The following is a 27,994-nucleotide window of genomic DNA, read 5'->3' on the forward strand; positions in this document are numbered from 1 at the left end:
GCGCGCTTTGTCAGCCTACCGTGTATTCAATATCCCTTGTGCAGAGAAATGAAACGTTCTCCCCCCTACACCTGCGATATTGCACCTGTAAATTGCCTCTTCTCTACCTGAATCAAGCATCTACTTCGCCTTGTCGGTAGATTCCTAGTTAACTACACGACAATAAATATTTATCCTACGTTATTCGTCAAAAATTTTTACTGCTTACCAATAATAACGACGAACTGTTGGGGAACATGTAGTTACAAAGTCATGGAGAACTATTTTTGTTTAGGGCGGGGGTAGAAGAACGTTTTGGGGGTAGAAGTTCTGAGATCATTTGGATCGTGCAAATTTGCATCGATGTATAAGTAATCGAATGTTCCACGAGGAGAAACACTCATCTTTGTCAATTCCTTCCACTTGACAGGCGGCGTTCACGTGACGGCGTCTCGGGGTTCGCCACCGGTCGGCGGCCAACCGATGGGTTCGGGCCTCAACTGCGGCCAGGGTTCGCCCGGCACGACTTCCGGAGGCAGCGGCGGCGGGGGTGCCGGCAGCGGCGGGGGTGGCGGCGGCGTCTCCTGCGTCGGTGCCGACGTAAGCGCGAACGAGGCGTCGGACTGGAGAGGCGCCCACAGCATCGCGGCGCTCAGACGTCGTGCCTCGGACGCCTCGCAGCAAGCCTACAGTCCACAATCAGCGCCGCCGCCCCCAGCACCACCTCAGTATTCCCATGATCTGGAGTACAGTTCCGTTTATTGAGACATCGCCTGAACGTCCTTTGACGTTCAATTCCACGGGAGGAGAGGTTGCTGGCCGTCGCGGTAGGAGCTTACCGTAATTATCATGTGTGGAACGAGTACTCCTGTCTGTTCTCCGTCGAGGAATCGCAAGATAGGACGGTGCTTCCGCGAGCGATTCTATAGAAGAGATCTATCCGGTTTGACTGGGTCGTGATTTTAATAAAGTCAAGATAATGCAGCGAGGTCAAGATCGACGATGTATTAAAACGAGCATCCTGAATTCGATTTGCGCGAGGGTCTAAAATTATTCGCCGCTTTGAATTTAACATAAAACCGATGGTGAAGCATAGCAAATAACGACGGAATTAAAGTGGTTAGGTAATTTTGGATGTTTCGATCGGCAAAAGTTCAGCTCATCGCCGCAAGGGTTCATAATAGTTTGACTATTATGACCATTTCATCGCGATGAGAATTTTTACTCTTCAAACAACATGAATTCATCGTCCTGTCAGAAGAAACAGTTGCAGGAATAATATGAAGAATCTACACGAAAGGAGTACTCTTCTATAAATTCGTACAGAGGTAAAATCAGGGTAGAAAATCGAAGTTGCTGGCGACAGACAGCGAAAATTTATGCAATACAGATTCTCGTCATCATAGCCTTCCCAGGACCATAAAGTAAACGTATCGATCCTTGAACAAGATTGATTCTTGAAAAATATGCATTTTTATAAAGTTTCTAAAGAAATATTTAAACAGAAAAAAATTTTTCTAAAAAATATGATTAATATTTCAAAATATGATTAATATTCATGTACAAAATGTTTTTCTCGTCAAAATCTAAATATATCTCGTTTTGTTTTATAAATTTATATTTTTTTTAAGATATAGATTTTAAAAAATTTAATATTAACGAAAATGCATATTTTTGTTCAGTCTTGTTCGAGAACTGATACATTTATCTTACTTATGACGTATGTATGTCACAGTTTCTGCAAATGTATCTTGCTGATGTTAATACTGGACTAATCCTCGAATGGATGCCATAAATATAAGAAAGCTAGAGTAATTGATGTAAATTATGGAGTTGTCGTAATAATTAAAATTGTTCGAGACGGATAAATATTTCCAACAAGTAGTATCTAGTCAAATATTTGTTAAATTGCATAACAGATGTAAGTATCATTTAATATTTTAGCGGAGAAAATTGAACCATTGGCATAAACATTTTACTTGCATATTATATATCATTGATATCATCGGATTTCTCGTTTTGATTTGTAACAAGTTAATCGAAGAAATTCCTTTCCCAAATGGATTTTCTGTGTTTCGCGATGGCTGATGAAAAATTATTCGATAAAATAAAGACGGATTTTGCCCAGTGTTATTAAAAATTCAACCTAATCACGACAGCTCCAAATATTTCATAATGGCCAATGACTGATGTTTTCCATATGACCAGTTTTATTATAATATCAAGCGCTCTGAAAATTTACTGCAATTATCACGAGTCCGAGTATTTCCGAATGAGCCCGAATATCTATCTATATGATTAAAATATAATCCACCAAAATATGGAGGCTATTTTTGTGAGCGATTAAACGCACTGTCCTAGTAATCACGCTGAGCTGTCGACAAAGGAAGGAACGAATTGTGATCTATGCAGATTTATGATTTTTGTGACATGTGGAATATCGCGACACGTATCTTTCTAAAAGAGGAAAAATTAAATCGTAAACTAAGATGACCAGCTTCGCGAGTGGACTTGTCTTGGGTTGGCGCTGTGCGCTGGTAAAAAAATCGAGGGTGGCTATTTCATATAGATATGCATATATTAATATGATCACCGAGTGTCCGCGTCGAACGATTTGATCGGCTCCATGTATTCGTGCGCGTGTTAATTTATCTCTCTTCCGGATGAGAAGCTTCATCTCCTTCGTATTGAGCGACACGACTTGCTTGAACTTCAAATGCAGTCGTTAAACTCTGCTCGTTTCACCCTCGTTAGAGGCATTTCGAGTGTCTGCGCTTGTGTCTGCTAAAGAAACGTCGATGAGATTAAGGCCTCGCTAATTGTAAATTATTTAACCAGGTTTCGAAGAATGACTACGCGACAAACTGATTAGGGCGCGAATTTTCGCCACGCGAATCTTATTTACATTCGTTTCTTCTTCCCCGAGAGCACTTCTGTGCTCGACGGTTAAACGCGGCGAAAAATGCATACTGCATTTACAAGTCATGGAGATCAAAGCGGAAGGCGTGGCGAGGTGCAATGAGATGTATACGACAAGTTATCCTAGTATTATATATACACGGCATTGTAAATATAGTAAAAATATTGACGTGATAGAGGATATATATTATTATTATTATCATTATTCGAATCGCGAATGCGACGGAGCTATTGGCTGCTCCTGTTCGCAGGTTGTTTGCAATGCAACGCAATATCGTCTAAGTACGAGACTGTATGTGTGGATATGTGGTTTTGTCTCGAGAATGGTATTCTTTTATCAAATTTCGCCAAATTTTGTATTGTTATATTTTCGACGGAGTCTTGAGTTTGCGCGCAATCAGTTTCCCAAAACTCTTATTTGTTGCAACAGAATCCTTGTAACAACTTTTTATCTCATATATAACAAGAAATGAAAGGTATTTTTTAGACGAGCATAAATATGAATCTTTTATACAACACACATCGTTAACTTTAATTAGAAGCTCAGAAAAATTAACATGCGGTTTAAAAATTGTATGTTAATTAGTCTTCTAGTATTACAGCAAAATTATTCAATGATTCTGTTGCCGAATAATGAATCATATGTTGATATGCGCAACGAAAAGCTAGTCTTTCTTGTCACGACTTTGCGTTTCGGATGGAGATCTTATGTGCAGAGACAGACGCGTATGTATAATTTATCCTATAATTTTACGGGAGCCCCCATTGAAGAGAGGAAGAAATATATTCTTCTTTTAAACAAGTCCGAGATAGAATAAGACGCATCGCGTTTCGATGATATGCATTCCCTCGGAGATAAGTGTTTCGATGATGGATACAAGTTAGCGTACAATTCATGTGTATTTATATTCCTGAAGAATTTTATGGCACGCTATAAGTATAAATTGTTCCGTTGTTGTCATCGAGAAGCAAGTTTTGTAAATAAAGTATACGTCTAATAACGATAATAACAATAATAATAATAACAACAATAATTATAATAATAATTATACAACGATAACAATAATATTAATATTAATATTAATAATAACAATAATAATATAATAAGAGTACGATGGCATCAACATTACGATTGAACGCGAGTATACATGGACATTGTGATATATTTCGAGCTGGCCGTTCATTTTTCTGACGGCGATATCGGCCCGCACAAGATATTCCAAGCGGTATCAGTGGTAGATATTGCGAGCGACAGCGAAAAGTCGATTATTCTAGTTACGAATTTACGGTAGACCTAGGTAAACCTAACGATAAATATGGAATAACAGATAGGCAATTGTCAGTGTATCACTACGAACGTATACGATTTTTAATGTACAAAAAAATAACGAGCGCGGTGCGCGGAGACGTCCTTTCTCGATTTCGTCCCGGGACGGAAGCAGGACCTTACAATGCTCACCGGAGTGTTTGTGATTCCTTATTTTCGAATGCTTCGTGCAATACTTCATCGTCGAGTATGCATTCTTTTAGCGCATAAAGACTATTGTATTTCGTGAGCTTCACATTTTGCATAATTAAATTGACATATTGTCAATAATTACAAAGGATATCATATGACTATCGACTAGTTGAAAGCTAATTTTCTAGAAAATTTTGGTGTTTAATTAATTTGACTATCCTCGGATAAAAATGTAATCGATAAATCAGATGAAAAAATGCTATAGAAATTTTGAATATTATATATCTATGGTGCCATTTCTTTTGATTTGCTCTCAAAAAAGCAAGCAAAAATTTGAAATATATGTTGGTTGATGTAATTTCTTTGATGCATTTGTATAATTGAAATGCATAAAATTCAAAATCAAGTACATATAACATAATTTAGCATCTTTAATTTTATACGTCAAAAGTTGAATATTTCATACCTGTCTCTTTTTCATTAATGCGCCTATGCAAAACCAACTGGATTCGTTCCTTCCTCTTTCTAGTTTGGATTCGGATAGTTCGTGAGCTCCGATCGGTGTTCTTGATGATGCTAATACCTCTCCTTGAACGAAAAAAAAAAGTGAATACAATTTCTGTATTTATTTAATTTATCATACGTGTGTGTAGATAGATTTCAGAGCGAGTAAAGGTTGGCGTCCTTTGATTTGCGGCAAGTGCGGGCGTCACATTTTACAAGTGATTTGTAACATACGGACTCTGCTGATCGTACGTTTAAGTGTTTCGCGCAAAAGTCAACTAGAATCGTACAGTCCGCAGACGTCACCCGATTCTTCCAGATTCGATCGTGAATCGGAAGAGAATCGACTGACTTTATCGCATCTCTATCACAAATCATTATCGATCGTCGATGACTTTAATTAGCGGTAAATAGACAGAATTTTAATTTTCATCGTTGTATAGTTGTGTATAGAGGTCAACTAAGTGTGTATAAAATAAATCATTATCAAAATATCAAATGCCTTTTTATCTCGCTCCTATCTATCTTAGCATTTTAATATTCTGAAATAAATAATATTAATAATTATTTAAGATTAATATTAATAAATTATAGTAATAATATTAACAATTATTTAATATTAATTAATAATTATTTATAGCCAATATATGTTATCATGTATGTACAATAGGCTGATACAAACACACAGTTTTATTTGAAAATATACATTTTTATATTTATGTAGATACATGGATTATATATGCTTTTACATTATATAGGGAATGTATTGTTGCTTGGTTCAAGTGGAAATCTATTAAAAATTAAAGTGATACCACAATACTGATCTAAACTATCACTTGTTACAAGGCGGAAATGAAATTAAGTCGTGTATATATTTTATTCATTGGCTTATAAATAATACTACAATGGATATACAATGATGTTAAATCAATGATTACTATCGAGAAACAAGTTAGATGTAAAGTAGAAATATATAAATAACATATATTGTCTTTCATTAATTAATAACTTAACTATTAGCAATACATTGCATATAATGATGGATAGATATTAAGTAAAAAATAATTTTTTTGTGTACCGATATTAATATTTATCCCACAGTGATATGTTGATAAGATGTAGTACATATAATTTAAGGATTTATGTAATACGAGTTAATGAATAATTTGGTCGTGTTGTTACGCATTTATGTGCGTTTTAATTACTATTGTCTCTACAAGATTTTTAAGATAAAATCTGCAAAATTTTTCAGATAAAAATCAGATAACTTCATCAAATGTATCCATATGTTTTGTGAATCTAAACTGATATAATGTAATAATTCTTTTTTGTTCAATGAAAAATTTTACATAGAGTTAAAAATTAGTTTTTTAAAATTAAGAATGATCTAATTTCAATCATTTGGTTTAAATTAACTAAACTGTTCAATTTAAATTTAATATTGTTTTTATCGTTTACAAACAAATTTAATGCCAATATTTTTGTGAATATTTTAACGAATATACTTGAAAAATGCATAAAGAAAATCTTTTAAAATATTTTATAATTAGCTATTTGTATTATCATTAAAGTTGTCATTCATGATTTAAATTAGAAGAGAGAAAAAATTAATTAAGTAATAATAAATTATTTAAATAATAAAATAATTTATAAATGTACGAGAATAATCTTTAAGAACATAGATTAAATTTACTAATAATTGTCTCTAAAATATTTGTATGATTTATAATTATTGATCTGAATTATAAATAGTTATACATATATATCATTTCTCACACATTTCTGTTTCTATTCTTATTCGGCTTATATCATTTTACCAGATCATATAAAATATATTTATATTTATATATGTACGTATATGTGTGTGTTATATGTTCATACTTCAAAGTTAATTGTTAGTTTAAATAAACGGGGGTTTCGCTTTCAAAACATAGGCTTATTATATTTATATAATAATATATTGCGATTAATAAAATCTTAGCATTTTTTTACAATTGATTGAATATTTGTTTCTGCTAATGATAGAATTATTAAATTACTAATTAATTATTAATATGTAATGGTTATTTTGTTACTGTATTTTCGATATTTTCATAGTTTATAAATCTACCCATTATACAATTGCAATGTATAAATATTTATTTTTCCATTTCTTGTAAAACTTTGCAAATGTTTAAAATATGCATTCTTTGGTTTCATATATCAACATATCTTACTCATGTTTTTTATATACGGATGTTGTATGCAAGAAAATAGTACAAAAAATTAAAGGTCATTATTTCTTAATTCTTACATTGTTACAGAAAAATTTAAATATACATAAATAAAATTTATAATATTATTTAAATTAATATTGTTATAGTAACTAATATATGATGCTTGCATTAAAAAACAACATTTTAAATTATTTTCTCAAAAATAGTAATTTCTTTTTCCTGTATGGTTTATGTTATATGCATACAAATGATATATATAAATATATGAAAATAATATAATGATTATGGCATGTGTGTGTGTGTGTGTGTGTGTTCTTATAAAATCGATAAATTATTTAAAATGATAGTACCTTTTTAAAATGAAATTAAATTGTTTAAGAATTTACCTAATATCTTTTAATAAAAAGATGTGAATGATTAAAACACATAACTTCAATATTCTATGTCGGAAATTGCATTAAAACAAGTCATTCATTTCTTCCTATTTCACTGCTTGTTGCACTTTCATTATGAACATGTATGCAAGTGCATTTACATTTCATTACTTAGAAAAAAAACATTGATAAATTAAATTGATTATTTTTATTCTAAAAAGAAAATTAAATTCTTTTTAGATTTTATATTTTGACAAACCTTATTTGAAAAAATTATATCATGGATATAAAATTGTTTTGATATGTATGTGCGTAAACCTGGTGCGTTACAGAAGAAATTGTTCAAGTAGTTTTCAGTACGAAAAATTAAATATTTGTCCATCTAACAATGTAAAATACAATCCAAAAAGTTCAATGTAGAAAATGAGTAAAAACACACTTGATTTCTTTCATTCTAATTGGGTCAAAAGCAATTCTACACAGTTATAACAAGATACCGAGCTTTTCATTATACAAGCAATATTGGATAATGCAAGAGTTGTCTTATCAAACTATAATTATTACAAAATACATAATTCAAGCTATTAAATTACTATTTTAAATAACTATATTAAATAATCATTTGTTAAGATTTCGTTTTTTAAATTATTTGTTATTTAAAAAACATCATTGCTAAATAATTTTTCAAATCTTTTCTATATTTCTTAATTCTTTTTATATTATTTGTGTGATTTTATTATGTATGTATGTGTGTGTGTGTGTGTGTGTGTGTGTGTTATATAGTCTTAATTATATATAAATTATTAAATAAGACTTCTAAACAAATATAATATATTCGATTGAATTCAATAATTTTTTCTTTCTCTCACTTTAAATATAATAAATAAATAAATAGATAATATATATCAGGTACAATTGAGAGACTTAGTAAAAATGTAGTAATCTAAAGAAGCGATTTTATTATAGTTTGACTTACATATTAGTTTCCGTTTATGCAACTTAGTCTGCTCTTATAGCATTTTTTCTTTTCTTCTTTTTTCCTTTTTTTACTAAGTCTTTTGCAGAATATTAGATGCATTATAATACAATTACACAATCAATATATAATCAATTATAATGCAATTACAATCAATATATAATCACCGACTAGATGTTATTAAAGACTGATTTTGTGACAAGAATTGGTGTATCTGAAAAAAAAAATTCATGTAAATCTTTCTATTATCAATATTAAAATAATAATTTGATGTAATAATTTTCTTTGTATTTGTATTATTTGCGTGATTATGTCATAGACATATTAATCTGTCTAATATTAATATGTTAATATATTAATATTAATATGTTAATATGCCTATGGATTATGTATATCATATAACCTCTATTAATTATAAATTATTAAATAAGATTTTTAAACAAATGTAATACACTGGATTGAATTCAACAATTTTTCGCTTTCTCTCATACTTAAATGCAAATAGAGTAAAATAGCAATGCTTATTACATTTTTGAAATAATATGAAAGTATACATGATAAAACTGGAGAAATTCAAACACTCGTATTATCTTCGGCGCAGCTAAAACGTTTGATAATGCTTCTTAATTACTTACCTAACATAATTTACACTTGATAGACTGCATTTGGTAGTCACTAAACTTATTTAAAATCGACAGTCTTTAATATAATTTCGTCGGTGTATGTAATAAAATAATTTATACACAATTATAAAACAAAATGTGTGATGTGGTTTTGCAATTACGCGTGTTAACTTCTCGACTGATAATATCAAACAATCCTGACTAACATATTCGACAGTCGGTAAAGTGACGTTACTCGCTTACCGGCCGCGCAGCTGACTCGATGTCATCGGCGCTAAATCAAGGAATTCAAACGTCGCAGTTGAAGGGATCACGTCGGACGTTGATGGGCGATTTTTGCGCGCGACAATTCTCGGTAATACTGTTATTCACGTAGTTTATAGTAGCCTCGACATGCATATCGCTTTAAATGACCGCAAGATTGTTTTCAGGATGCTCGTCCTCCGATGTCTCCGGTTCCGTGTTCAATTTGCTGAAATCACGAGTGTTGGGCCGCTTTTCCAGGAACTTGAAGCTCTTTCTTCGGCGATTCTCCAACAGGCTCGACAGTTTGAAATTTTCCCGTCTCTCGGCTTCCCAACGCATCCTTTTTCGCATCGTGAGTAAACATCCTGTGCAAACGAAGCGTATAAATATAAATATATACATTTGATCCAGTTTTATGCATGAAAAGTTTTCCAAGATACAGCTATGATTTGCATCGTCATAAAAATGGCGACTTGCCGTTAGAGTTCGTTAGACAAGTTCATGCAGGTTCATGCGTGATTGAAATTGACGTGATTATTTTTATAACTATATTCTCTTCATGCATAATAACATTGTTTTATCTAATATAACATTCTTGAAATTGATATTTATCGTGGAGTAAAAAGAAGTGACTTATAAATTTCAAGTATAAAATATATATTTAAATAAATTATACTTCTTATATATATCTTAAGAGTAAATTATTTTGGATAAATAAAATTCAGAGATATATTTTTTTAATTAGAATTTCTTTTTTTATCAATTCGATGTGGAAAAGGAAAATTTATTATCTAGATTGAAATAAGAAAATATAATAATAATAGCTAATAATTATAAACTTTCTCTAACAATATATACGTAGAAAAAGCTTTAATAATTATGATAAAAATACAAAACTAAAATGTACAATTATATAAGTTTTAAAAAAATTATTGTACATTGTTAATTTTTTATATATTCTGTAAATAAGTGATAATTTATTAGCGTATTCACTACTTTTTACTCCAAGCACTGGTGTCTCAACGTTTACGTATAAGCAATTAATGATGAAGCTTTGAACAAGTACAAGTACAGACAGAAATGATTTTTAATGAAATTAAAATATATATCTGTCTACATGAATAAGCTATACAATAAATAAATACAAAGGAAAATAAAGGGGAGACTTAAAACTAAAAGCTGTAGTATAATTTATACAATACATAGGGATAATAATAATATATAGAGATCTAATGAAGAAAAGAAAATATACGTTTCGAACACACATATAAATATTTTAAAGATTAAATTTACAGATACATGAATACATAAAATGCATAATATCATGCTTTCCAACTACGCTAAGAAATATAAATAAAAGTCTTTATATTATAAAAAATATATAAAAGCTTTTATATAATAATTATAAAGACAAGTAATTATTATATAGAGGCTTTTATATATTTTTATAATATAAAGTCTTTTATTTATATTTCTTATGTAGCCTAATATATATATAGCAATAGGAATAATCTAATTTTGCTATTATAAAATGCTTTCATGAAAGCCTATAAACATAATTGTGTTGCTATGAAAATATATGGTGTTTTCAAATATATTTATACATATATAAATAAATAACAATAAAATTTTTAAACACATATATAGTTGCAATTACAAACAAACATGGGCGGACATTATCATTCTTTTTTTCCTGTTATATTATATCACAAGGATCTTATAATTAATTTTTGCTAAATATTCCAATAAGCAATAGGAAGAAAGAGCATATTTAATACATATATTAATGATACAAAAAAAAAAAAAAACGAAAGTGCTACAATAAAAAAAAACACAATAAAATGAATATTTGTTTTCTATTGAACTAATTTAGAAAATTCAACTGCTGGTTCATCATAGTATCTTGTTTTTCTACCTCTTTTTTGGCATCTTGCTACAATGGCAGCAATCGCGACACATATTGTAATAAAAGAAACGGCTGCTGAGCCAAGACCTAGAATTAATTTCGTCATATTAGTCTTTCCAATATCGGCATCCTTAGTATCAGGCTGTAGTAAAATCTTAGATCGATGCTGTTTAATAGACTGCGAATCTTCAACATGCATAGAATCATTTACACCTAGAAAAGAAAGAAGCAGATAAATGTATTTAAATGCAGATAGAAACAGATTTTAAAGAATTTTATTTAATGAATTTTCATAATATTTTTAATAATATTATACCTTGTAGAAATCTATAAATTTTGTGATTATTTAACTCTACTACGTATATTTCGGAACCATCTTCTGTCACATAAAGATCATGTGGCTTATCCATGTTTCCTTTGGGTGCAAATGTTGACAATAGCTTTCCAGAATAGATATCAAGCACAAAACCTCTTACTGGTACTGGATTAATTGAATTATATGGATCCAGTCCATTGACTAGGTATAATTTTTCTCGAGCATAGGCAACGCTATAAATTTGTGTACCGATAGCAGGGTGCCGGTATTCTTTATGAAATGTACCATTGTTGGCAAAAAAACATGATACTCTGCCATTTTCTCTGTCAGCAACATAAATGTAGTTCAACTCAATCGCGAGTGCTAAAGCATGTGGGACGAGAAACGCGTTTGGTGGAGGCAATTGCGAATAGACAATCTCTAAAATAAAATAAAATTTACTTTAGAACTTAATTAAATCTCGTTTATTGCTATCAGTGTATTAATTTTATATTTATTATTACCTCCAATGCCCCAATGTCGTCCCCAATGTAGGATTCGCTCACCATTCTTATTAAACTTGATTATCCTAGAGTTGCAATATCCATCGCTGACAAAAAAGTCACCGTTAGTATGTACAGCAACAGCAGTTGGTTTACAAAATCTCGTTTCATCATTACCAGGCACAAAAGCCTCTCCCAGAATTATGGATGGCTTTAATATGCTATTTTCAAATAATGCACTAGTGTGATCGCTAGACACACCTGTCATTAGTGAGTTAAACTGTGCACGTTTCAATTCTTCCATGTGCTTTTCTATATCTTGAGCATTAAACTTGAATACTTGATGCATCGCCACATCAGTAATCCAATAATTTCCAGACTGATCAATAGTCAAACCATGTGGAAGATAAAACATGTTTTTTCCAAACTCTAATATTATCTTCCCACTCTTATTCAAAAGGATAATTGTATTTTGCATTATGGGCCCATTCTTTGGATTAAATCTGTTTTCATTGTCAAAAGTGTCAGGTCCCCAAATACGGTTTCCTCTATGAAAAATAGCAACATTGCCATATGGATCCATAGAAACTGCTGACATTTGAGTAAGTTTCAATTGTGCAGCCCAATGCACGTCCCATTTTATGTCTGATAAAAATATGTAAAAATATAAAATAAGATAATCCAGGAATTTCTCTCAATAATAAATAAATACATACTGTTGTTTAAAGCATTTGTTGTCGATTCCTCTTTATCAAGGTGGCTATTAGCTCGTAGATATACATTATCTTTTATATATTGTTGCTCATTCAATTGCGCAAGAGATTCTCCATCTTCATTATCAGGATATTCCAAATATTCATTTGGATTAAATTTAATATCAGGTAAATGCTGTAAATAAAGTTTTTTTCTTATATATATATTTACATACAATCTCACAAAATAATTTTTCTCATAAAAAAATTAATAATTTATATGCAGGACTCTCAATATATATGAAAGTATATAATAAATATATATATAAAATTAACCTTAAATATTATTAATTTTTCTCTTTGTCTTGTAAAATATTTATTCATATAATTACCTGAAGATTCGAAATAACCTGCGGTTGTGCCTTGACGTGTATTAAAATGGAAAATAAAACTAAAACTGAACAGATGGTGTCATATCGAAGATTTGTCATCATTTCGCAAAACCGTCATTAGGTGCTCTTCCGTACTTCCAGTTTATCTCATCAATATCCTAAATATCGATAGCGTCGGCGGTAGATACATAACTTTAGGAGATCACAAAGTATTCTAACGAATCGTGTCAAATTCTTCGAGAAGTCTCACGTCTATGTCACACTTTGCTACACTCACATATGATAAGCTAAATGCTTTTTTTTTTATTAGATAGTATCATTCAGAACAACATGTCATATAATGTCTGTTATCTAGAATGACTTTCTAATTATGAAAAACATTTATTATTGCAACAACGTCTTAAGAAAACGCACGTTTCCAACAAGTGGCATTAGACATGACGCCATAATATTTTGGTATATGTTTTACCGACATATCTCTCTTGTGCGTGAATTCTTAAAATTTGTGTAACCGATTGATGGTACAAGTTGAGAACAGTTTCACATTATGTACGCGTAAAGGCGCTACATGTATTGTTCTGTCACTTTTCATTGATAGAATATTCGTCGAATTTTTCTTAAAATCCTTTTAATATGAGATCATTTTTTCTAATTTTTATAAATTTTTAGCATTAAATATAAATTAAATTCCTCTGTCAAAGTATAATTCAAAATTATATATATATCAAAAAGTAATGTTTTTTATGTTCTAATTTATATTTTATTATTTTATTCAAAAGTTATTTAATATTATACATTATGTATTTCCTGAATAGATGATTTTTTTTTACATAATAGATATCCGTATTTTTTAAATGTTTCGTAAATCACCTAAATTTATATAAATATTATAATTAACATTAATAAAAACTATAAATCTCTGCATTATTTAAGAAGTTCATTTGTTGAGTTTTACAAGGTTGTTGATGATTGTTGATTTCATATACAATTCTTCGTATTATTATTCGCGAGATGTTTTAGCTTACCAAACAACTTTGACAACAAAAACGCAGAGAAATGTAACTTTCAGTATTGCAATTATTTTTGCTTCATAGCTTTTGATAGAAGTTTTATTGCAATTGTTTTTCTTATAATTAAAATTGAATTATGGTAACTATCTTTTTTCCATATATAAATACAAATCATATAACCTAATCATTATTTTTTAAAATTAGTTTAAATATGTGTAGATACTTCATATATAATTTTTCTAAACAATTCATACATATGAGGTATCCACATTTATTTATAAATTAATTTTTAAAAATAATGAAATAATTATATGGTTATATATTTATATATGGAAAGAAGATAGAATTGCCATAATTCAATTTTGATTATAACAAAAATAATTGTAATAAAACTTCCATTCTGTTTTATTATATATGTATTATATTTTATAATATATAATATATAATAACTAAAATATAATATCGTAAAAAAATCTGTGCACAATTATATGTATCAAATTATATGAATTGATTTATATTTGATTTATATTTTTTCAGTAGGAATTAAAACATGTGCAAAATACAATTTATATCAACTATACTGTCAATCTTAAATTAAATATATTCTACATAATATTTTATATATAACTTGAGATGACGCATAGTTCTGAGCGAGATTTTTTGCGATTAAAGATCTGAAGCTTAGATTTTTCGAAAATTTTTATTATAGATTTGCCAATGTAATTCATCCTTCCCCCTAATTTTTGTACAAATGAAAAGCCTCAGTGTTTGAATGTTTCGCAGTCCAATACAATCCACATCCGCCAGACGTTGCTGGAATTCGTCGCGAGAATTTCCCATCATGGTTTCGTCTGGAAGGCCTGAGTTTATATCGGAATCAATGCAGTCTCGTTCGATCATGTCCGACATTCCTTGTGCAAACTTCCTTGCATGCCTTGTCGAATACGCTAATACATTATTTTGTCTATTGGACTTATTTTCATATTAGCTACAATTAAATTCGTGATTAAACTTTTTATTCTTAATGTACCAAGAGAGTTGGAAAAGAAACTTTGCTTCTCGAAATATGGCTGGGGGATAAAACTTTCAAATCGCCAAGGTACATATCCGTAAAAGAGCGAGAGCATTTAGAGTAATAAGGCCTCAAGTTAATTAGAAAATGCATATTTTTTGCAACAAAGCAATTATATTTTTCAAAAAATGACTTTTCTATCAATTAATTTAAAATCAAGATGATATCAATTCAAGCAAAGCACATGGCTGTGTCATTCGGGTTATGCAAAACTTATAACGTGCATTGTTGGTACAAATGATGCAACGTTCCAAACAATATGGTTATCATTGGGATGGCGATTGTCCTATTATATTCATTGTACTATCCATGTCATTTCGCGAAGTATACGCAAGATGCGTTAGAGTACTATCTGAGCGACCCAACAATGGTGCTCATCCTTTCGCTAGACCGAGAGGGTCGATTCCGCATTCATGGCGCTGTCTGCATCGACGTCGAGTTTTCACCTTAAATTGCAGACGACAGCGAGTTCTTTATTACGGTGAAAGAGAGCGGGATTGTCAGCTGCGAATAAGCATATAAAGAGATGTAGGACCTTTGGCGTTCTGCGCTGAAAAACTCACGTTCGATTACGAGCGACATCACGAGCCCTTCCCTGTCGTAGAACAACGAAAGGATTTGACAATCGTTTTGTTCTTCCCTGTTTTTTTGTTTTTTTTTTTCGCTTTACCCTTCCCACTTCTCGCGCCTCCTTCCCGTTCACGATTCATTTATCTTCTTTTGGGGAACGTACTGCAACGGGTGAGAGAGAGCTTGTAAATCCATTTAGTGCGGTCCTCAGGAAATAAAGAAATTCGACTGTCTCTATTTCTATGCTAAACAGTTAGGCGCGTCGAACAAATGTATTCGCAACAACTTTTACACCGTGGCTACGTCTTCAATCTTTCGTTGTTCTCTTTTGTGTATTTTTTTAATATTATTTTTATATTATATATTTTTTTATATTATTTTTATATTTTTTTAATTATATTTATATTTATATTATGTTATATTTATTATATTTATATTTTTTTATATTATTTTGAGTATTTGGTTTAAGCTGTACACACACAATCTTTTGTAGACAAAAAAGAAAGAATCTTTTTAGAAAGATTTCTATTTTCGAGAAATGATATTTTATCAATGTAGATATTAATTTTGTTTTAAAGATAAATGATTAACAGAGCGCTTGATAAGAATATTCTTTCTTTCATTATTTAATTATAATTTCCCTGCAGAGATTCATTAATGAATAAATTTTATTTAACTTTATCATCTACGTTATTCTATCAAATATATAAGAATAATTTTCTCTTTTACTTTTCTGTAACTATACTCAAATTAAAAATGATAAATATTATATAATTCTAATTATACACATATATACACACACATACGCGTGTACTTAATTAAAATAAAATAATATAATTGAAAAGATATATTTATATGTGATCTGGATAGGAGGCTGTTCTCGATATTGTGTTATCGAATATCGTTCTAATCTTCAAATATATCATCCAAATGATCTGCACGGATTTTCCCGGTTAGCAAGGAAAACCGACAGCGAAATGCAAACGCGCGCGCGGATGCAATTCGCAGAGATTCTTTAATCTCGCCGCGTGATTCGACGCGTATCTGTTGGCCGTTCGCGCAGATACAGCTGCCGCGTATCGAGTTCGGTTTCATGCGCTTTAACGTTTAAATCGCGAAATCGACGCCTGCCTTTGATAATCGCGGGCTAAACGGGAGCGCTATCTATCTACGGGTGGAAAATAGCGGATGCAATTCCACACGTCACATAGGGAGATGGCTGATATTTATAAAATAAAAATTATATAATCTGAAAAGATCTGAAGAGAACATGAAATACTTCATTTTTAAAATTTTAATAAGTTTTTGGCTTTTTTTCAAAGACTTTGTGGCATGTCTGAAAAAAAATTTTAACAATTAAATGTAAAGAATAACTTTTCGAATATTTTTATGAGGTGATTCACGTTACTATATCGTAAAAAAGTTAATTAAAAACTTTTTATTTTAATCTATTTGTGAGTACTTTTAGAATATCTTTTCATGTAATTCTTAAAGACGCAATAAAATTCTTTAGAAAGCTTCTAAGAAAAAAAATTTAATTTGTAACAAATCTTCACAAGATTTCCACTGGAAGAGTGAAAAATTGCGAGAACCTTTTCGCAATATTTTTGCATGTTTCTACATGCGATCTATCATCTCAAAAAGTGAAGAGAGATTAAAAGAAAATTAAAAATCGTGAAACAATGTTAAGTATATTGGAGGCCGCGTTGAAATCTCGGTCAACAAATTTCGGTTTTAAGAAAATGAAGCTTGCTAAAGGAGAGTTACCCTATTAAAAGCACTATCGATCGATAACGCATGCAGCCCGCTCATAATAATAAATTATCTAGATGCGAAGAGAGCGAAATAGCGAACCGACTGATAACTTTAGCAAAAATATATTAAGATTGCCAACAATTCTTATTTGACTTTTGTCACCAGTGTTTTGATTTTATGCGAAATATACACGCAATTTTTTGTCATTTACTTCACTTATATGTCAAAGTTCTTTTTCAGACATTTTATAAATTTCTTCAATTATACCTACTATTTTAAATTAACTTAATTAATTTAATTTTATTAGGTTTTTAAATAAGAATAAAAATCCATTCTTATTATCTTTGTCACCGAAACTTGTAAACACAAATAGGAAAAAGACAAATCCGAGAATTATCGTGGATAATCTGCTGAATGTATCGTTGCTCGGATAAGCGTTAACGCGAGTAATAAAAGGTAAGCAGGGACACAAAGAGTAAGTGCGGACTCAAGCTAGCGTGATAACCGTGAAGGTCAGAATTTCTCCCCCCATAGGAAGATTAACAGGGTGCACTCTTGTAACGGCGAGAAGGACGGTTATTACGTTATGCCGTGCCGCGAAAATTAATTACAAACTTCGCCGTGTTCCGCAAGGGCGTGTAAAAGTAGTGAGGCGGAAAACAGAGAGACGGAGAGGAAAAAAAAAGATATTATTGCGCACGAGAGAGAAACTCTTTGCATCTGCATATGCGCGCGCATCGGAAACATCGTTGTGTCGTCGGCATCGTGGTATATTTACAGAACGGAGAGGGTTAAGGACTTCACACACACACACACACACAAACTCAAACACGTACACACAGTCTTACAGCTCCATTCTGTAAGCTGTAAGCTTGTAAGCTGTATCATTCTTTCGCGCAGCTCCGAGACTTCGATGAATAATTTCGCTGACGTCCCGGCGGATTTCACAGTGCATCGCGCAATTTGCACATCTGCGATCCAAATAAAAGTCTTGTCAAGTTTCTTTTTCTATCGCAAATGTTCGTAGATAATTTATATTATTAATTTAATCACGTTTTTAAATCGTGTAATAATCAATTGATAGGTAATTTGTCGAAATAAAAGCATTTGTAGGCTAATTTTATAGAGCTTTGCTCGTCGATACAGTTATAAGAAGATTAAGCAAGAATCATTAAGAATTTGATTATTTTAATCTGACAACATTGATTCAAGTTATAGTAAATTATTTGACAAAATTAAATATTTTTATCTTGCAACTAACGATTGGAATTGTTTTTTTCTAGATTTATGTATATAGTAGAAAATTGTTTATTTTTATTTCAATATTTTTCACTGTTAGAAGTAGAAAGTTCATTTACAGTTTTCTCACTTTCTTCTTTCTTTATCATATTATTAATTCTTATTCTTTTATATATTTTGTTTTGTTTTTTGTATCACTTATCAATATCAATATTTCTCTTTGATACTTCTAGCTTTTATTAAGTAATGTGTCTTAAAATATTATATCAGTTTTTTCCATGTATTTTTTTTATAGTTACAGAGGAAATGACAAGCGCGAATGCGTATAAAAAATGCATTTGCTTGTTAAATAGTTTGCCTATTACATTATATTCTGATTGTGAGACAAATCGCACACATTTAAGAGATAGATTGCGATTATCCCACATTCTCGTTTAACATCTTAATTAACTCTCAAATGCATCAGAGGATTTTGAAAATAATGTTACTTTGATAAGTAAAATATGCATCTTTTCCATATCAATAATCAAGATGAATTTATATTAGAATCCAAAAATAATATATATTTTTGTACAAAATTGAATTCTTTATGAGAAAAATAAGATTTATTGAATTAATAAATTTTGATGATTAATGATATTTAGAAATTTTTAAGTACAAGTACCTACTTTAAAAAAGATAAAATTATTTTAATAGAAAATATTTTATGAGACGTTTATTTTTCTGGATAAATTTGCGCGAGAAAAATCTAATTATAGAATATCGGTTTTTGCGGTACGACAGTCCTTTTGGAAAGATGTTTTCCAGAGGAGTTTCAATATTTTCTAAGATTTTCCATTCCAGTATGGAGGATTTTCGACAAATTCGCACACAAAACGGACGAAACTTCGTCGCGCGCGCTTCTAATCAGCCTTGTGATGTTCCCTGTAACTAGACGAGATAACATTGAACGCGCCTTACAAATGACACCCCTACCGGTCGACCGACGCCCGAGGAAGATGTAACATTCCGGGATGTGGGTTGCACTCCTATTCCCAGCGCGTCTTCTCTCGGCACGTTGTAGACGTAATAGAGAGTGGCCAGACCCGGATGAAACTGCAGATCGTATTCACTCGTCGTCACCCGGAAACGAACCTATCGTAGCGATCACGTTCCCGCAAACCAACCGATGCGTGAATAATATCGCACCGAATAATATATCGGTTTAGTAAAAACAATGAAGCGAGGGAGAGCAAGCGCGACAAACGTGATTAATTTTGAAAGGTAGTCTTTACTCTCCTAAACTAATGACATTGTAATGGAATCTGTTTATGTTTCATTTAAGATATTAGAATTTAAGATATTAGAATTCTAATAATCAGTAATTCTAATATGTTAAATGAAATATATATATAATAATATTTTTGTCAAAAAGAAAAAATTATCTTTGACAACGTTGATTAAACATTGAAATGTATGCGCTTTATTTTAAAACAATTTTTTTTATTCTGTATAAAATCTTGCTATCTTAACTCTCGCTTGTAATGATATTACAAGACTTAATATTGATATGATAAATAATTACAACAGCAGCGAATTATTATTCTTCTTCTAAATTCGATTTTGAAATTTGTCATGCTCTATAGAATCGAATTTGCAGAGCAAACCTCATTATGTGCTACTGTATTATTACGTTTTGAAAGAGAAAGTTAATTAAAGACATAATTAAAGTATATAATAATTCCGGCAAGATTTCGGGAACTTTGATTAGTATCCAAAATTTTTCTGGCCAAACTTTTCTCGATATTTCAAAGCATCCTATCTTTCTTTTTGCATATCGTTGCACGATGAATCTTCAAATGCTAAGCTTATGGTAAAGGGCTTTCGTAGATAGGTAATAATAAATCAAGCCCTTTCTCACAAGCAAAATAAGGTCTATTCGAAATTATGCTTTATCGTACAAAAGATGTCCTAGATTTGTCTCTTTCGAGATGCCCGTATACCTTGCTTGGCTTGTTTTGTTCTTCATTTCAATATTTGTTCGTAAACCAACTCAGTATTTACTTTGATCGTTTTTAACGTTAGAGACGGTTAGCAATAAAATTGGTAAAATATATAATTGTAGTAAAAGACACGATGTCTATTATTATAAAATAATAAAATTAAAATAATGAGAAAGGATTTGCTTCGATTATTTGTGAAGTATTAAAAATATATCAGTTTGAATATGCATTATTCTCTGAATTTCATTCTAAATTATTCGATTGTAACGAGAGAAGATTTTTATAAGGGAAATAAAGCAAGAAGTGTGAAAATGATAAAAACATAGGAATAAACGTATTCTTATTATTGTATTAATGCAGCTTCTGTAATATATTACAATCGGACATCGACGCTAAAGCTAGTCCGCTCCGGTTCACAGTAAACCCTTCCGCAGGCAAAATTATTCATTAGCCATTCGCATCCTGCGCCGAGATAGACTCAATGGCTTATAATAATCCCGCACATGTTTTCTCAAAGACTTGAAACACTTTATGATCATATCATGTATAAATATTATTTTTCAATCGTTACGAGAGTCTATTAAAAATGAATAAAGAGATTACATCGTTTCTCTCTTTCCTATCTTACAGAAAATTATATAAAATATAAAATAATAAATTAAATAGAAAATCAAAATACCTAACATTGATCAACATGAATGAAAATTAATTTCTAATCAAAATTATCTTATTCATAAAAGATTACGCATCAATGTATAAGCAATATATAGGCCCCTTACAATACGTTTTCCCGAGTGGAAGTAATATTACGTCAAAATGTGGATCGCAGTCTCATAACTACAGGCCACGAGGCCTCCGCGGTCGTATTAGAGCGCCCAGCGAATAACGCAGGGGTGCGGGGGAGGATGGGTACGGATCGGAGAGGCCCGCGGATAAAGAGGGTGGTTTGCGAACGCAAGGGACGAGGGACGGGGATCGCGGACAGGGATGGAGAGGAGATCGTAGGAATGGGAATGGCGATGGAGGAACGACGGTATGTGTGGGGATGTATATATCTAGCCATAGCGAACGACGATGTCTGCTGCCGCGGCTGGAGCCGCGCTGTCGCCGCTGTGCCATCGATCCACTACTCGCTACGACTTTTTGTCGTCGCTCGCGCACCGAACGAGATCTTTAACCTGAAAAGCTGCTACTGGCTTATAACTGGCTTCCGGTCCGGCGAGCGGTGAGAAATCGCCTCTTAGATCATCCGATCTTGGGAGCCTCGGGGACAGAGATTCGTCGTCGAATCGCGACACACGTTCGAATTGAAGGATCAAGGATCTCGGATGTTTGATAGGATTTCGAGTTTACGATTTAAATCGTATCGACATTGATAAAATCATATATCAAAAATTTAAAAAAATATCTGAATGTGTGCGCGCGCAAATAATCCATTTTATTTGTGATTATCATGCAATGAAATACGCTGATGCTATCGATGCAATTATCAGAATAGGTAGCTTAAAATTAATTAAAAGAAATTAAATAAATTTTCCTAGATTTAAGATAAGTATGAAATATTTGCAACAATTAACCTTGGAATTGTGGGTTATTAGCTATTATTCTATATAAAATTTATTATTATTATACTCTACACTATATTATAGCATTATAAATGTAAAATATAATTACAGTGTAGCTTTTTTAAAGTAATAGCGCTGCAATATATCTTCACACGATTACCTTCATTTAATTAATATAAATACTTGATATTCCTAAAAAAGTTACGATATAATTTCTAATATGTATATGATATACATATGCAAGAATTATCTCTGCGCGTGTGTAAAGTCAATAAGACAAGAGCGAAATGAATTGGCACGCAACTCGTTTACTTGCTTACGAAAATCAAATTATGCCGGAACATCGTGCTGTTCGTCCAAAACTCGATTTACTGGGTGCCATGATTGGTTCGTGCTTTGACTTCCGTCGATGTACGAGGAAGCCAACTCGTACAATATAATGTAACACGATCCCATTTCTAGTTTATAGTCTGGATTAAATGAGCTTTGATACCTAAAAAATGTCTTTTCAAATAGAATTTATATACCGTATTACGATTCTTCCGGCACATTGACGTTTACGACTCTTGAAAATCAATCTTTTCTTGTGCTCGGAAAAGCAAAATATTTTATACAAAGCCACAAATTAAAAATAATTAAAAATAATATCGTTTATAAAGTCTCGTATAGGTTTCTATTTTTTAAAACATGACATAATTTATCAAAACGATTGTTATATTTAAAAATAGTTTAACTGTAAGCTTTACTAATTTCATTGCCTGCAGATCCTTATATTAGACATTATTATATTTATATGTAAAATAATTTAATTTTATAGTATTATATATATCAGTATTCGTGTATTAATGTATTTATACAAATGCGTTTAAAATAAACGTCATAATGTTTGCTAGTTTTAGCACATAATTGCGATAAATATAGATTGAAATAATGAATTATATTTATAATTAGTTGTCGAGGATTTGCGATGTTTATCCATCGCGAACTGCCACTATCGATTATTTTTTTCATCTTTTATTTTGTGCCTTTTGTCTCTTTATGTCGTTCATTGCACTACCGCGAGTAATAAAATTTCTCGTTGAATCTTGAGTGGTACTCTATTTTCGCGCGAGATAATTTGTCACTAGAAACTTTGCCAGGGGAAAGTTGGAAATTAGTCCGAAGCGGCGTAACCTACCGTACTACGCCAAAGTTTCTCAAGGATTTTTGTAAGTTTGTTCCACGCGGTCACTTTGTAGCTGAAATAGCCTTAGCAAAAATGCGGTGTCGGAAGGTATTTAATATACCATGTAATACAGTAACATTCATGAGCTCTTTAAAGTTAAAAGAAAAATTAAGAGAGCATTTTGTACAAGATACAGGAATATTTGAAATGTTTAAACATACTCTTTATTGCAAAACTTTTCGTCATAAAATTTTAGAAAAATAGAATTATGCAAATTTGTGAACGTTTTATATAGAAAGGCAATCTTTTTAGATAGATGGGTACAAGAGAACTCATTGTATTTAGCAAGGAGATTTTTACGAGAGTAGATGATTCTTACTTAGAACAAACAAGACTTAGCAAGCGGGTCTTATTCAGCGTAAGAAAAATGTAAGCGAATTAAGCTGACGACTTTAAGTACCGTGACCATCAAGAGTTAGAGGAGGTTCGCGCAGGTACAAGTACTTTTCGTGTCCTCTCATTGTGTACTTTGCCGTGTTTCCGCGGGCGTTATTCGTCTCGGTTGAAACGCGGAATATTCAGGACACCAAAGTACCTTTCGCAGCACTGGACACGACTCTTACGAGGGGGTGTTGGAGAGATGACGTCACGATATCGACCGCGTTAATTAGCGAGTTTCGCTGTCCTTCAAGTAACCACCTGGGCTAATGGGTTGCTTGAAGGAATCTAATCAAGACTCTCTTTATAAAAAAAAAGAGAAAAAGGAGGACGGATGTCCCTTATTATGAACCGGTTTGCTAAGTGAATTCGAGGACTACGCCTACATAGTGCTCTGAATATTGGCCTTTCTTTTTACCCAATTTTATCCCGCCAGTATCAGTTTACGTCATTCGGGTTCACATTAAATCGCAGACTAATTAGCATTTTTCTATTAAAATTTAATTAATATTATTTTTTAATAAATATAATATAAAATAGAATATAAATAATAAAATCTTTTTAACGATATCACTAATAATTATAACAATGTGTTTAACACAAATTCGTATGCCATTGATAAGATATAGCGTGTAAATAAATTAGTTGCAAACTTCGACGGATATTTAACGAATTATCCTCTTTAAACGAGAAGATTAAAATTAGATATGCGCTGTAAGGTGGCATTTGTATTGATCAGTGTCGCGAGACGTTAATTTGAAATTCAGAATTATGTTAGACCGGGAAGAAATATTACGTAATTAATTCATGCACGTACGCGTTTGATCGCGTGTTACGCATAGTATTCTCTCTTCGCTTTATTAGCCGCAAAGCATATTAAATGTAGATTAACAACACGCTAGAGACGGAATGCGCTCGTGGAATGTGTTCGGGCGAAACTTTGCAGGAACATATTTGTCTTCTTCCTGAGCTAATATTTGGCGGTTTGAATGTAACTAACTTTTGTAAAAACCTAAGACCGTTTATGCTACCTTTCATTTTAAGCGAAACGTTTTGTAAACGTCAGAAATGACCCTAGAACTGTTACTATCCGTGGCCTTTTACGTTTTCACGTTCACGCTATTTTTCTGCTAGAAGATAAAAGCGTGTAAAGTGGAGGGAGACAAAGGTGGTTGCTCTTTCTGCGGAGAAATTGCTTTGAATGCTCTTTAAAAAATCTCGGTTGTGCCGTGTGTTTTATTTGATATTTTCACATTGTTATTCAACAGAATCGATAAAGCTTTAGTAATATAAATTTCACATTTAATAATTTTTATCTCAAAAAAAAAAAAAAAACAAAGATATATTCAAACATTGCAGAAAATGTACACTTTATCTGAATAAAAGCGCTCTAATTATATTTCCAAGAAAAATTATTATCTTTTTTTTTATTATCATTTTTTTATTATCATTTTTTATTATATGTATTTTTTTTACATCGCGAAAGGAAGACGTTAGACTTCTCGATTGTTTAATTCTCAAAGATTCTCGATCCTCGTATCTCGACTGCACGAGAGTTACGCAGCAAAGTCTCGTAATCTGCGAGCAGATTTACCGGAAATTCACTTAGCCGGACAACCTGTTCGTTTATGAGGAATCCCGGCGCGTGCTGTCAGCGAGATACGACGAACAATAAAGCCTCTCTCCGTGTGTTATCCGAGCGTCGCGCGGCCAGCGAGAAGGCTTCACCTGCCGCACGTGTCGCACACACCGAGGCACGCGTTGCGCCGTCGTATAACGTTGACGTTTATGCCGCGCACGTGCGCGGAACAGCTGCATTTTAAAATCACGGATTTCACCGCGCGATTTGTCAGGGAACACACGCGCGACAAGTCACCTTACCTCAGGTAACGCCTCGCATCGACGACGTCGATGACGCGAATCCAAAATTTCTTCGTTGTCCGCCGTATGTTCCGCTTTTCTCCTCCCCTCCTCTCTCCCTTCCCCATTGACAACATAAATTTATCCTGTAGGGGGACAATCAATTCGTCGCGTCGACAATTTTATGAGAAATGCGCGACAAAATGCTCCCAAATCGGCGAAACAATCTGCCTTGTACGTACTTCGTTTGTTAATTTTTCCGATTCCATTCGTAAACTTTGAATATATAGGTTTTTTTTATATTTTATTTTTGTAATCTTGTCTTTTTTATTCATCTATCTTCTAACATCCGTGAACACGTATCTCAATTTCTGAAAATGTGTTTACATGATTAAATAAAAATATCTTACACTAGAATTTCGTATGTATGATTTTATACTTATATGTATATGCGATTTTATTCTATGGTATATTATATAGAAAAAATCTTTAAAAATATTTTTAATGCAGCAGAATTACTGTAGCTATTATTAAAATTAATAATAATTAGAACAAAATTTTTCTTATTATATATATGCGACTAATAGTCGTTTAAACTGTTGGATGATGAAAGAATATATATCTCTCGAAAAGATATTGAATTACACTTGCAATTGTATTTCAAAATCATGGTAAATATTGCATCCTGATTAATAAGCGCAGGGAATCATAAATTATGTATCACCAGTTTTGCATTCTGTTTTAAATACAGTTCAGAGGCGAATTCTCGCCATAAAGCCACTTGACGATTATCGCTCAAAGTTAAAACTCGTCGGATTCGAGCTACGTTCTCGAGTGCTCCAAACGTTCTCTTTAAATCGTAAACTTTTATTTGCGCACACAGTATATGTCAGCGTAAATGCCGAGCGCGACCCGTGTTTTCTTCCAGATCCACTCGGTGCCGAATACGTGCCTAAATAAGAAAGCTGTACGGAACGCCTGCACACACCTGGTCAAGAGGGCGGAATAAAGGGGAACACGAATGGGTATTCGTGCACACAGTTGCCTGGAGAATCGCGCTGTCAAATAGAGAGCTCACCGGTTACAAGGTAAGTCCTTTCCATGTGCTAATATTCGTATTATTATTCAGTTACTGTGCTTTATGTTGTCATGCGGGGAATTTACTTCTGCTTGAAGACCTCATCTTTGACCCTTCGTCTGCAAGATAATTTCTATTGGCGCGATTTGCGAGGTTGTTTACGATAATAAGTTTGATTATAAGTCTAGACGATCGTATCTTGAAATCGCTTCATAAATAAGATGCAATAATTATTAACAAGTTTTTCTTTAAAAAGCGATATTCTCTCTTCATTTTGGAGTAATTTGAAACTGAATTTTCGTGTGGATCGTTAGGAACTCAGATTGCAGACGAAAGGTTAAGCACACCGTACTGAAATACAAGCACTCCTCTTTAAAGTACGAGTAGTTTAACTTGGAAATTTGTAACATATTTTTTTGTGAATTTAAAAATATGAAACATATAATTATATTTTTTCTGATAATAATTAATTTTTGAATTATATCAGGACGTATAAAATGTATTATTTTTCGAAAAGTTGATACAGTCAGTGCAATAAATATACGACCTATATTTTTCTCAATAATAAGAACGTGAGTTCGATTATATATTATTCTCGTGTCCGGTTGCTTTCGATCTATGATCGAAGTACTCCGCAATCTGCGATTTATCGCGATCCATAAATAAATGGAGAACTTTTTGCAAAGCGACCGACGTTCTTTTGAGCGTACGTCGTCGGGATTTAACATGGTTGTCTCGCTTTTTCTATTCGTGCACGACGAATGGGTGGGTACACGTTTTACGCCTCTGCTCTGATGCTTTCTCGTCTTTTTGTTTCCGTAAGGCGCGTTCGTCTCCGTAATGCACGAGCTGTTACCGTGAGGCCTTTCATCGAAATAAATATACCGGAAGCAGAGAGACGGTTTTATATGAATTGGCGGGGGCCCTCGGTTCATACCGGGCGTTTATCTCGCCCCTGCGGTGGAATGGCTTGGTCTGAGTGCCTTGGGGACATCAAAGACCTTAAAACGTTTCGATTTTCATGCATTTCCTTGCGTATACGTCCTCAGGAAGCAAGTCTATACAGCTTTTTTTATGGTATTTATTTTTGCTTGTTTTTGACGATTACAACGATAATTCAAACTTATTTAGGGCTCTTAAGCTCTATATTCAAAATTAAATATAATTATGCATTTT

At 32.2% G+C, this 27,994-nt stretch overlaps 3 protein-coding genes and 1 long non-coding RNA gene across 5 annotated transcripts in view; 2 read left to right on the forward strand and 2 right to left on the reverse strand.

Annotated features, from left to right (window-relative positions):
• LOC145962025 (retinal homeobox protein Rx2) overlaps nt 1-4,837 on the reverse strand; it is a 123,546-nt gene extending 118,709 nt beyond the window's left edge. Inside the window, exon 1 of the mRNA XM_083082760.1 lies at nt 4,824-4,837. The gene's annotated coding sequence lies outside the window, so the exon portion shown is untranslated. The remainder of the gene's footprint in view (nt 1-4,823) is intronic.
• Otp (orthopedia homeobox) overlaps nt 1-5,359 on the forward strand; it is a 31,422-nt gene extending 26,063 nt beyond the window's left edge. The window contains exon 6 of the mRNA XM_083082757.1: nt 410-5,359. Coding sequence (XP_082938883.1) covers nt 410-744 — 335 coding nt within the window. The 3' untranslated portion in view covers nt 745-5,359. The remainder of the gene's footprint in view (nt 1-409) is intronic.
• On the reverse strand, nt 3,897-13,538 carry LOC145962023 (peptidyl-alpha-hydroxyglycine alpha-amidating lyase 1). 2 transcript variants are annotated; one of them, XM_083082756.1, is made up of 8 exons: nt 13,085-13,538; nt 12,717-12,888; nt 12,022-12,645; nt 11,519-11,938; nt 11,212-11,415; nt 9,294-9,661; nt 8,428-8,641; nt 3,897-4,945 (listed from the first exon to the last, which is right to left on the reverse strand). In XM_083082756.1, the coding sequence occupies exons 1-6, from the start codon at nt 13,184-13,186 to the stop codon at nt 9,456-9,458; spliced, it is 1,728 nt and encodes a 575-aa protein (XP_082938882.1). In that variant the 5' UTR covers nt 13,187-13,538; the 3' UTR covers nt 3,897-4,945; nt 8,428-8,641; nt 9,294-9,455. The 2 variants fall into 2 exon arrangements, with proteins under 2 accessions (XP_082938882.1, XP_082938881.1); XM_083082755.1 differs by having other exon boundaries at nt 9,063-9,661.
• Nucleotides 9,261-27,881, forward strand: LOC145962026 (uncharacterized). Its single transcript, XR_014435787.1, has 4 exons — nt 9,261-9,405; nt 9,482-9,648; nt 26,669-26,828; nt 27,642-27,881. It is a non-coding gene; the product is annotated as an uncharacterized LOC145962026 (long non-coding RNA).
• The last annotated feature ends 113 nt before the right edge of the window (nt 27,882-27,994 follow it).

Source organism: Camponotus vicinus, unplaced genomic scaffold, assembly GCF_025532165.1.
Source record: "Camponotus vicinus isolate PSW18456_S1 unplaced genomic scaffold, iyCamVici1.0 SCAF_11, whole genome shotgun sequence".
NCBI classification, from domain to species: Eukaryota; Metazoa; Arthropoda; class Insecta; order Hymenoptera; family Formicidae; genus Camponotus; species Camponotus vicinus.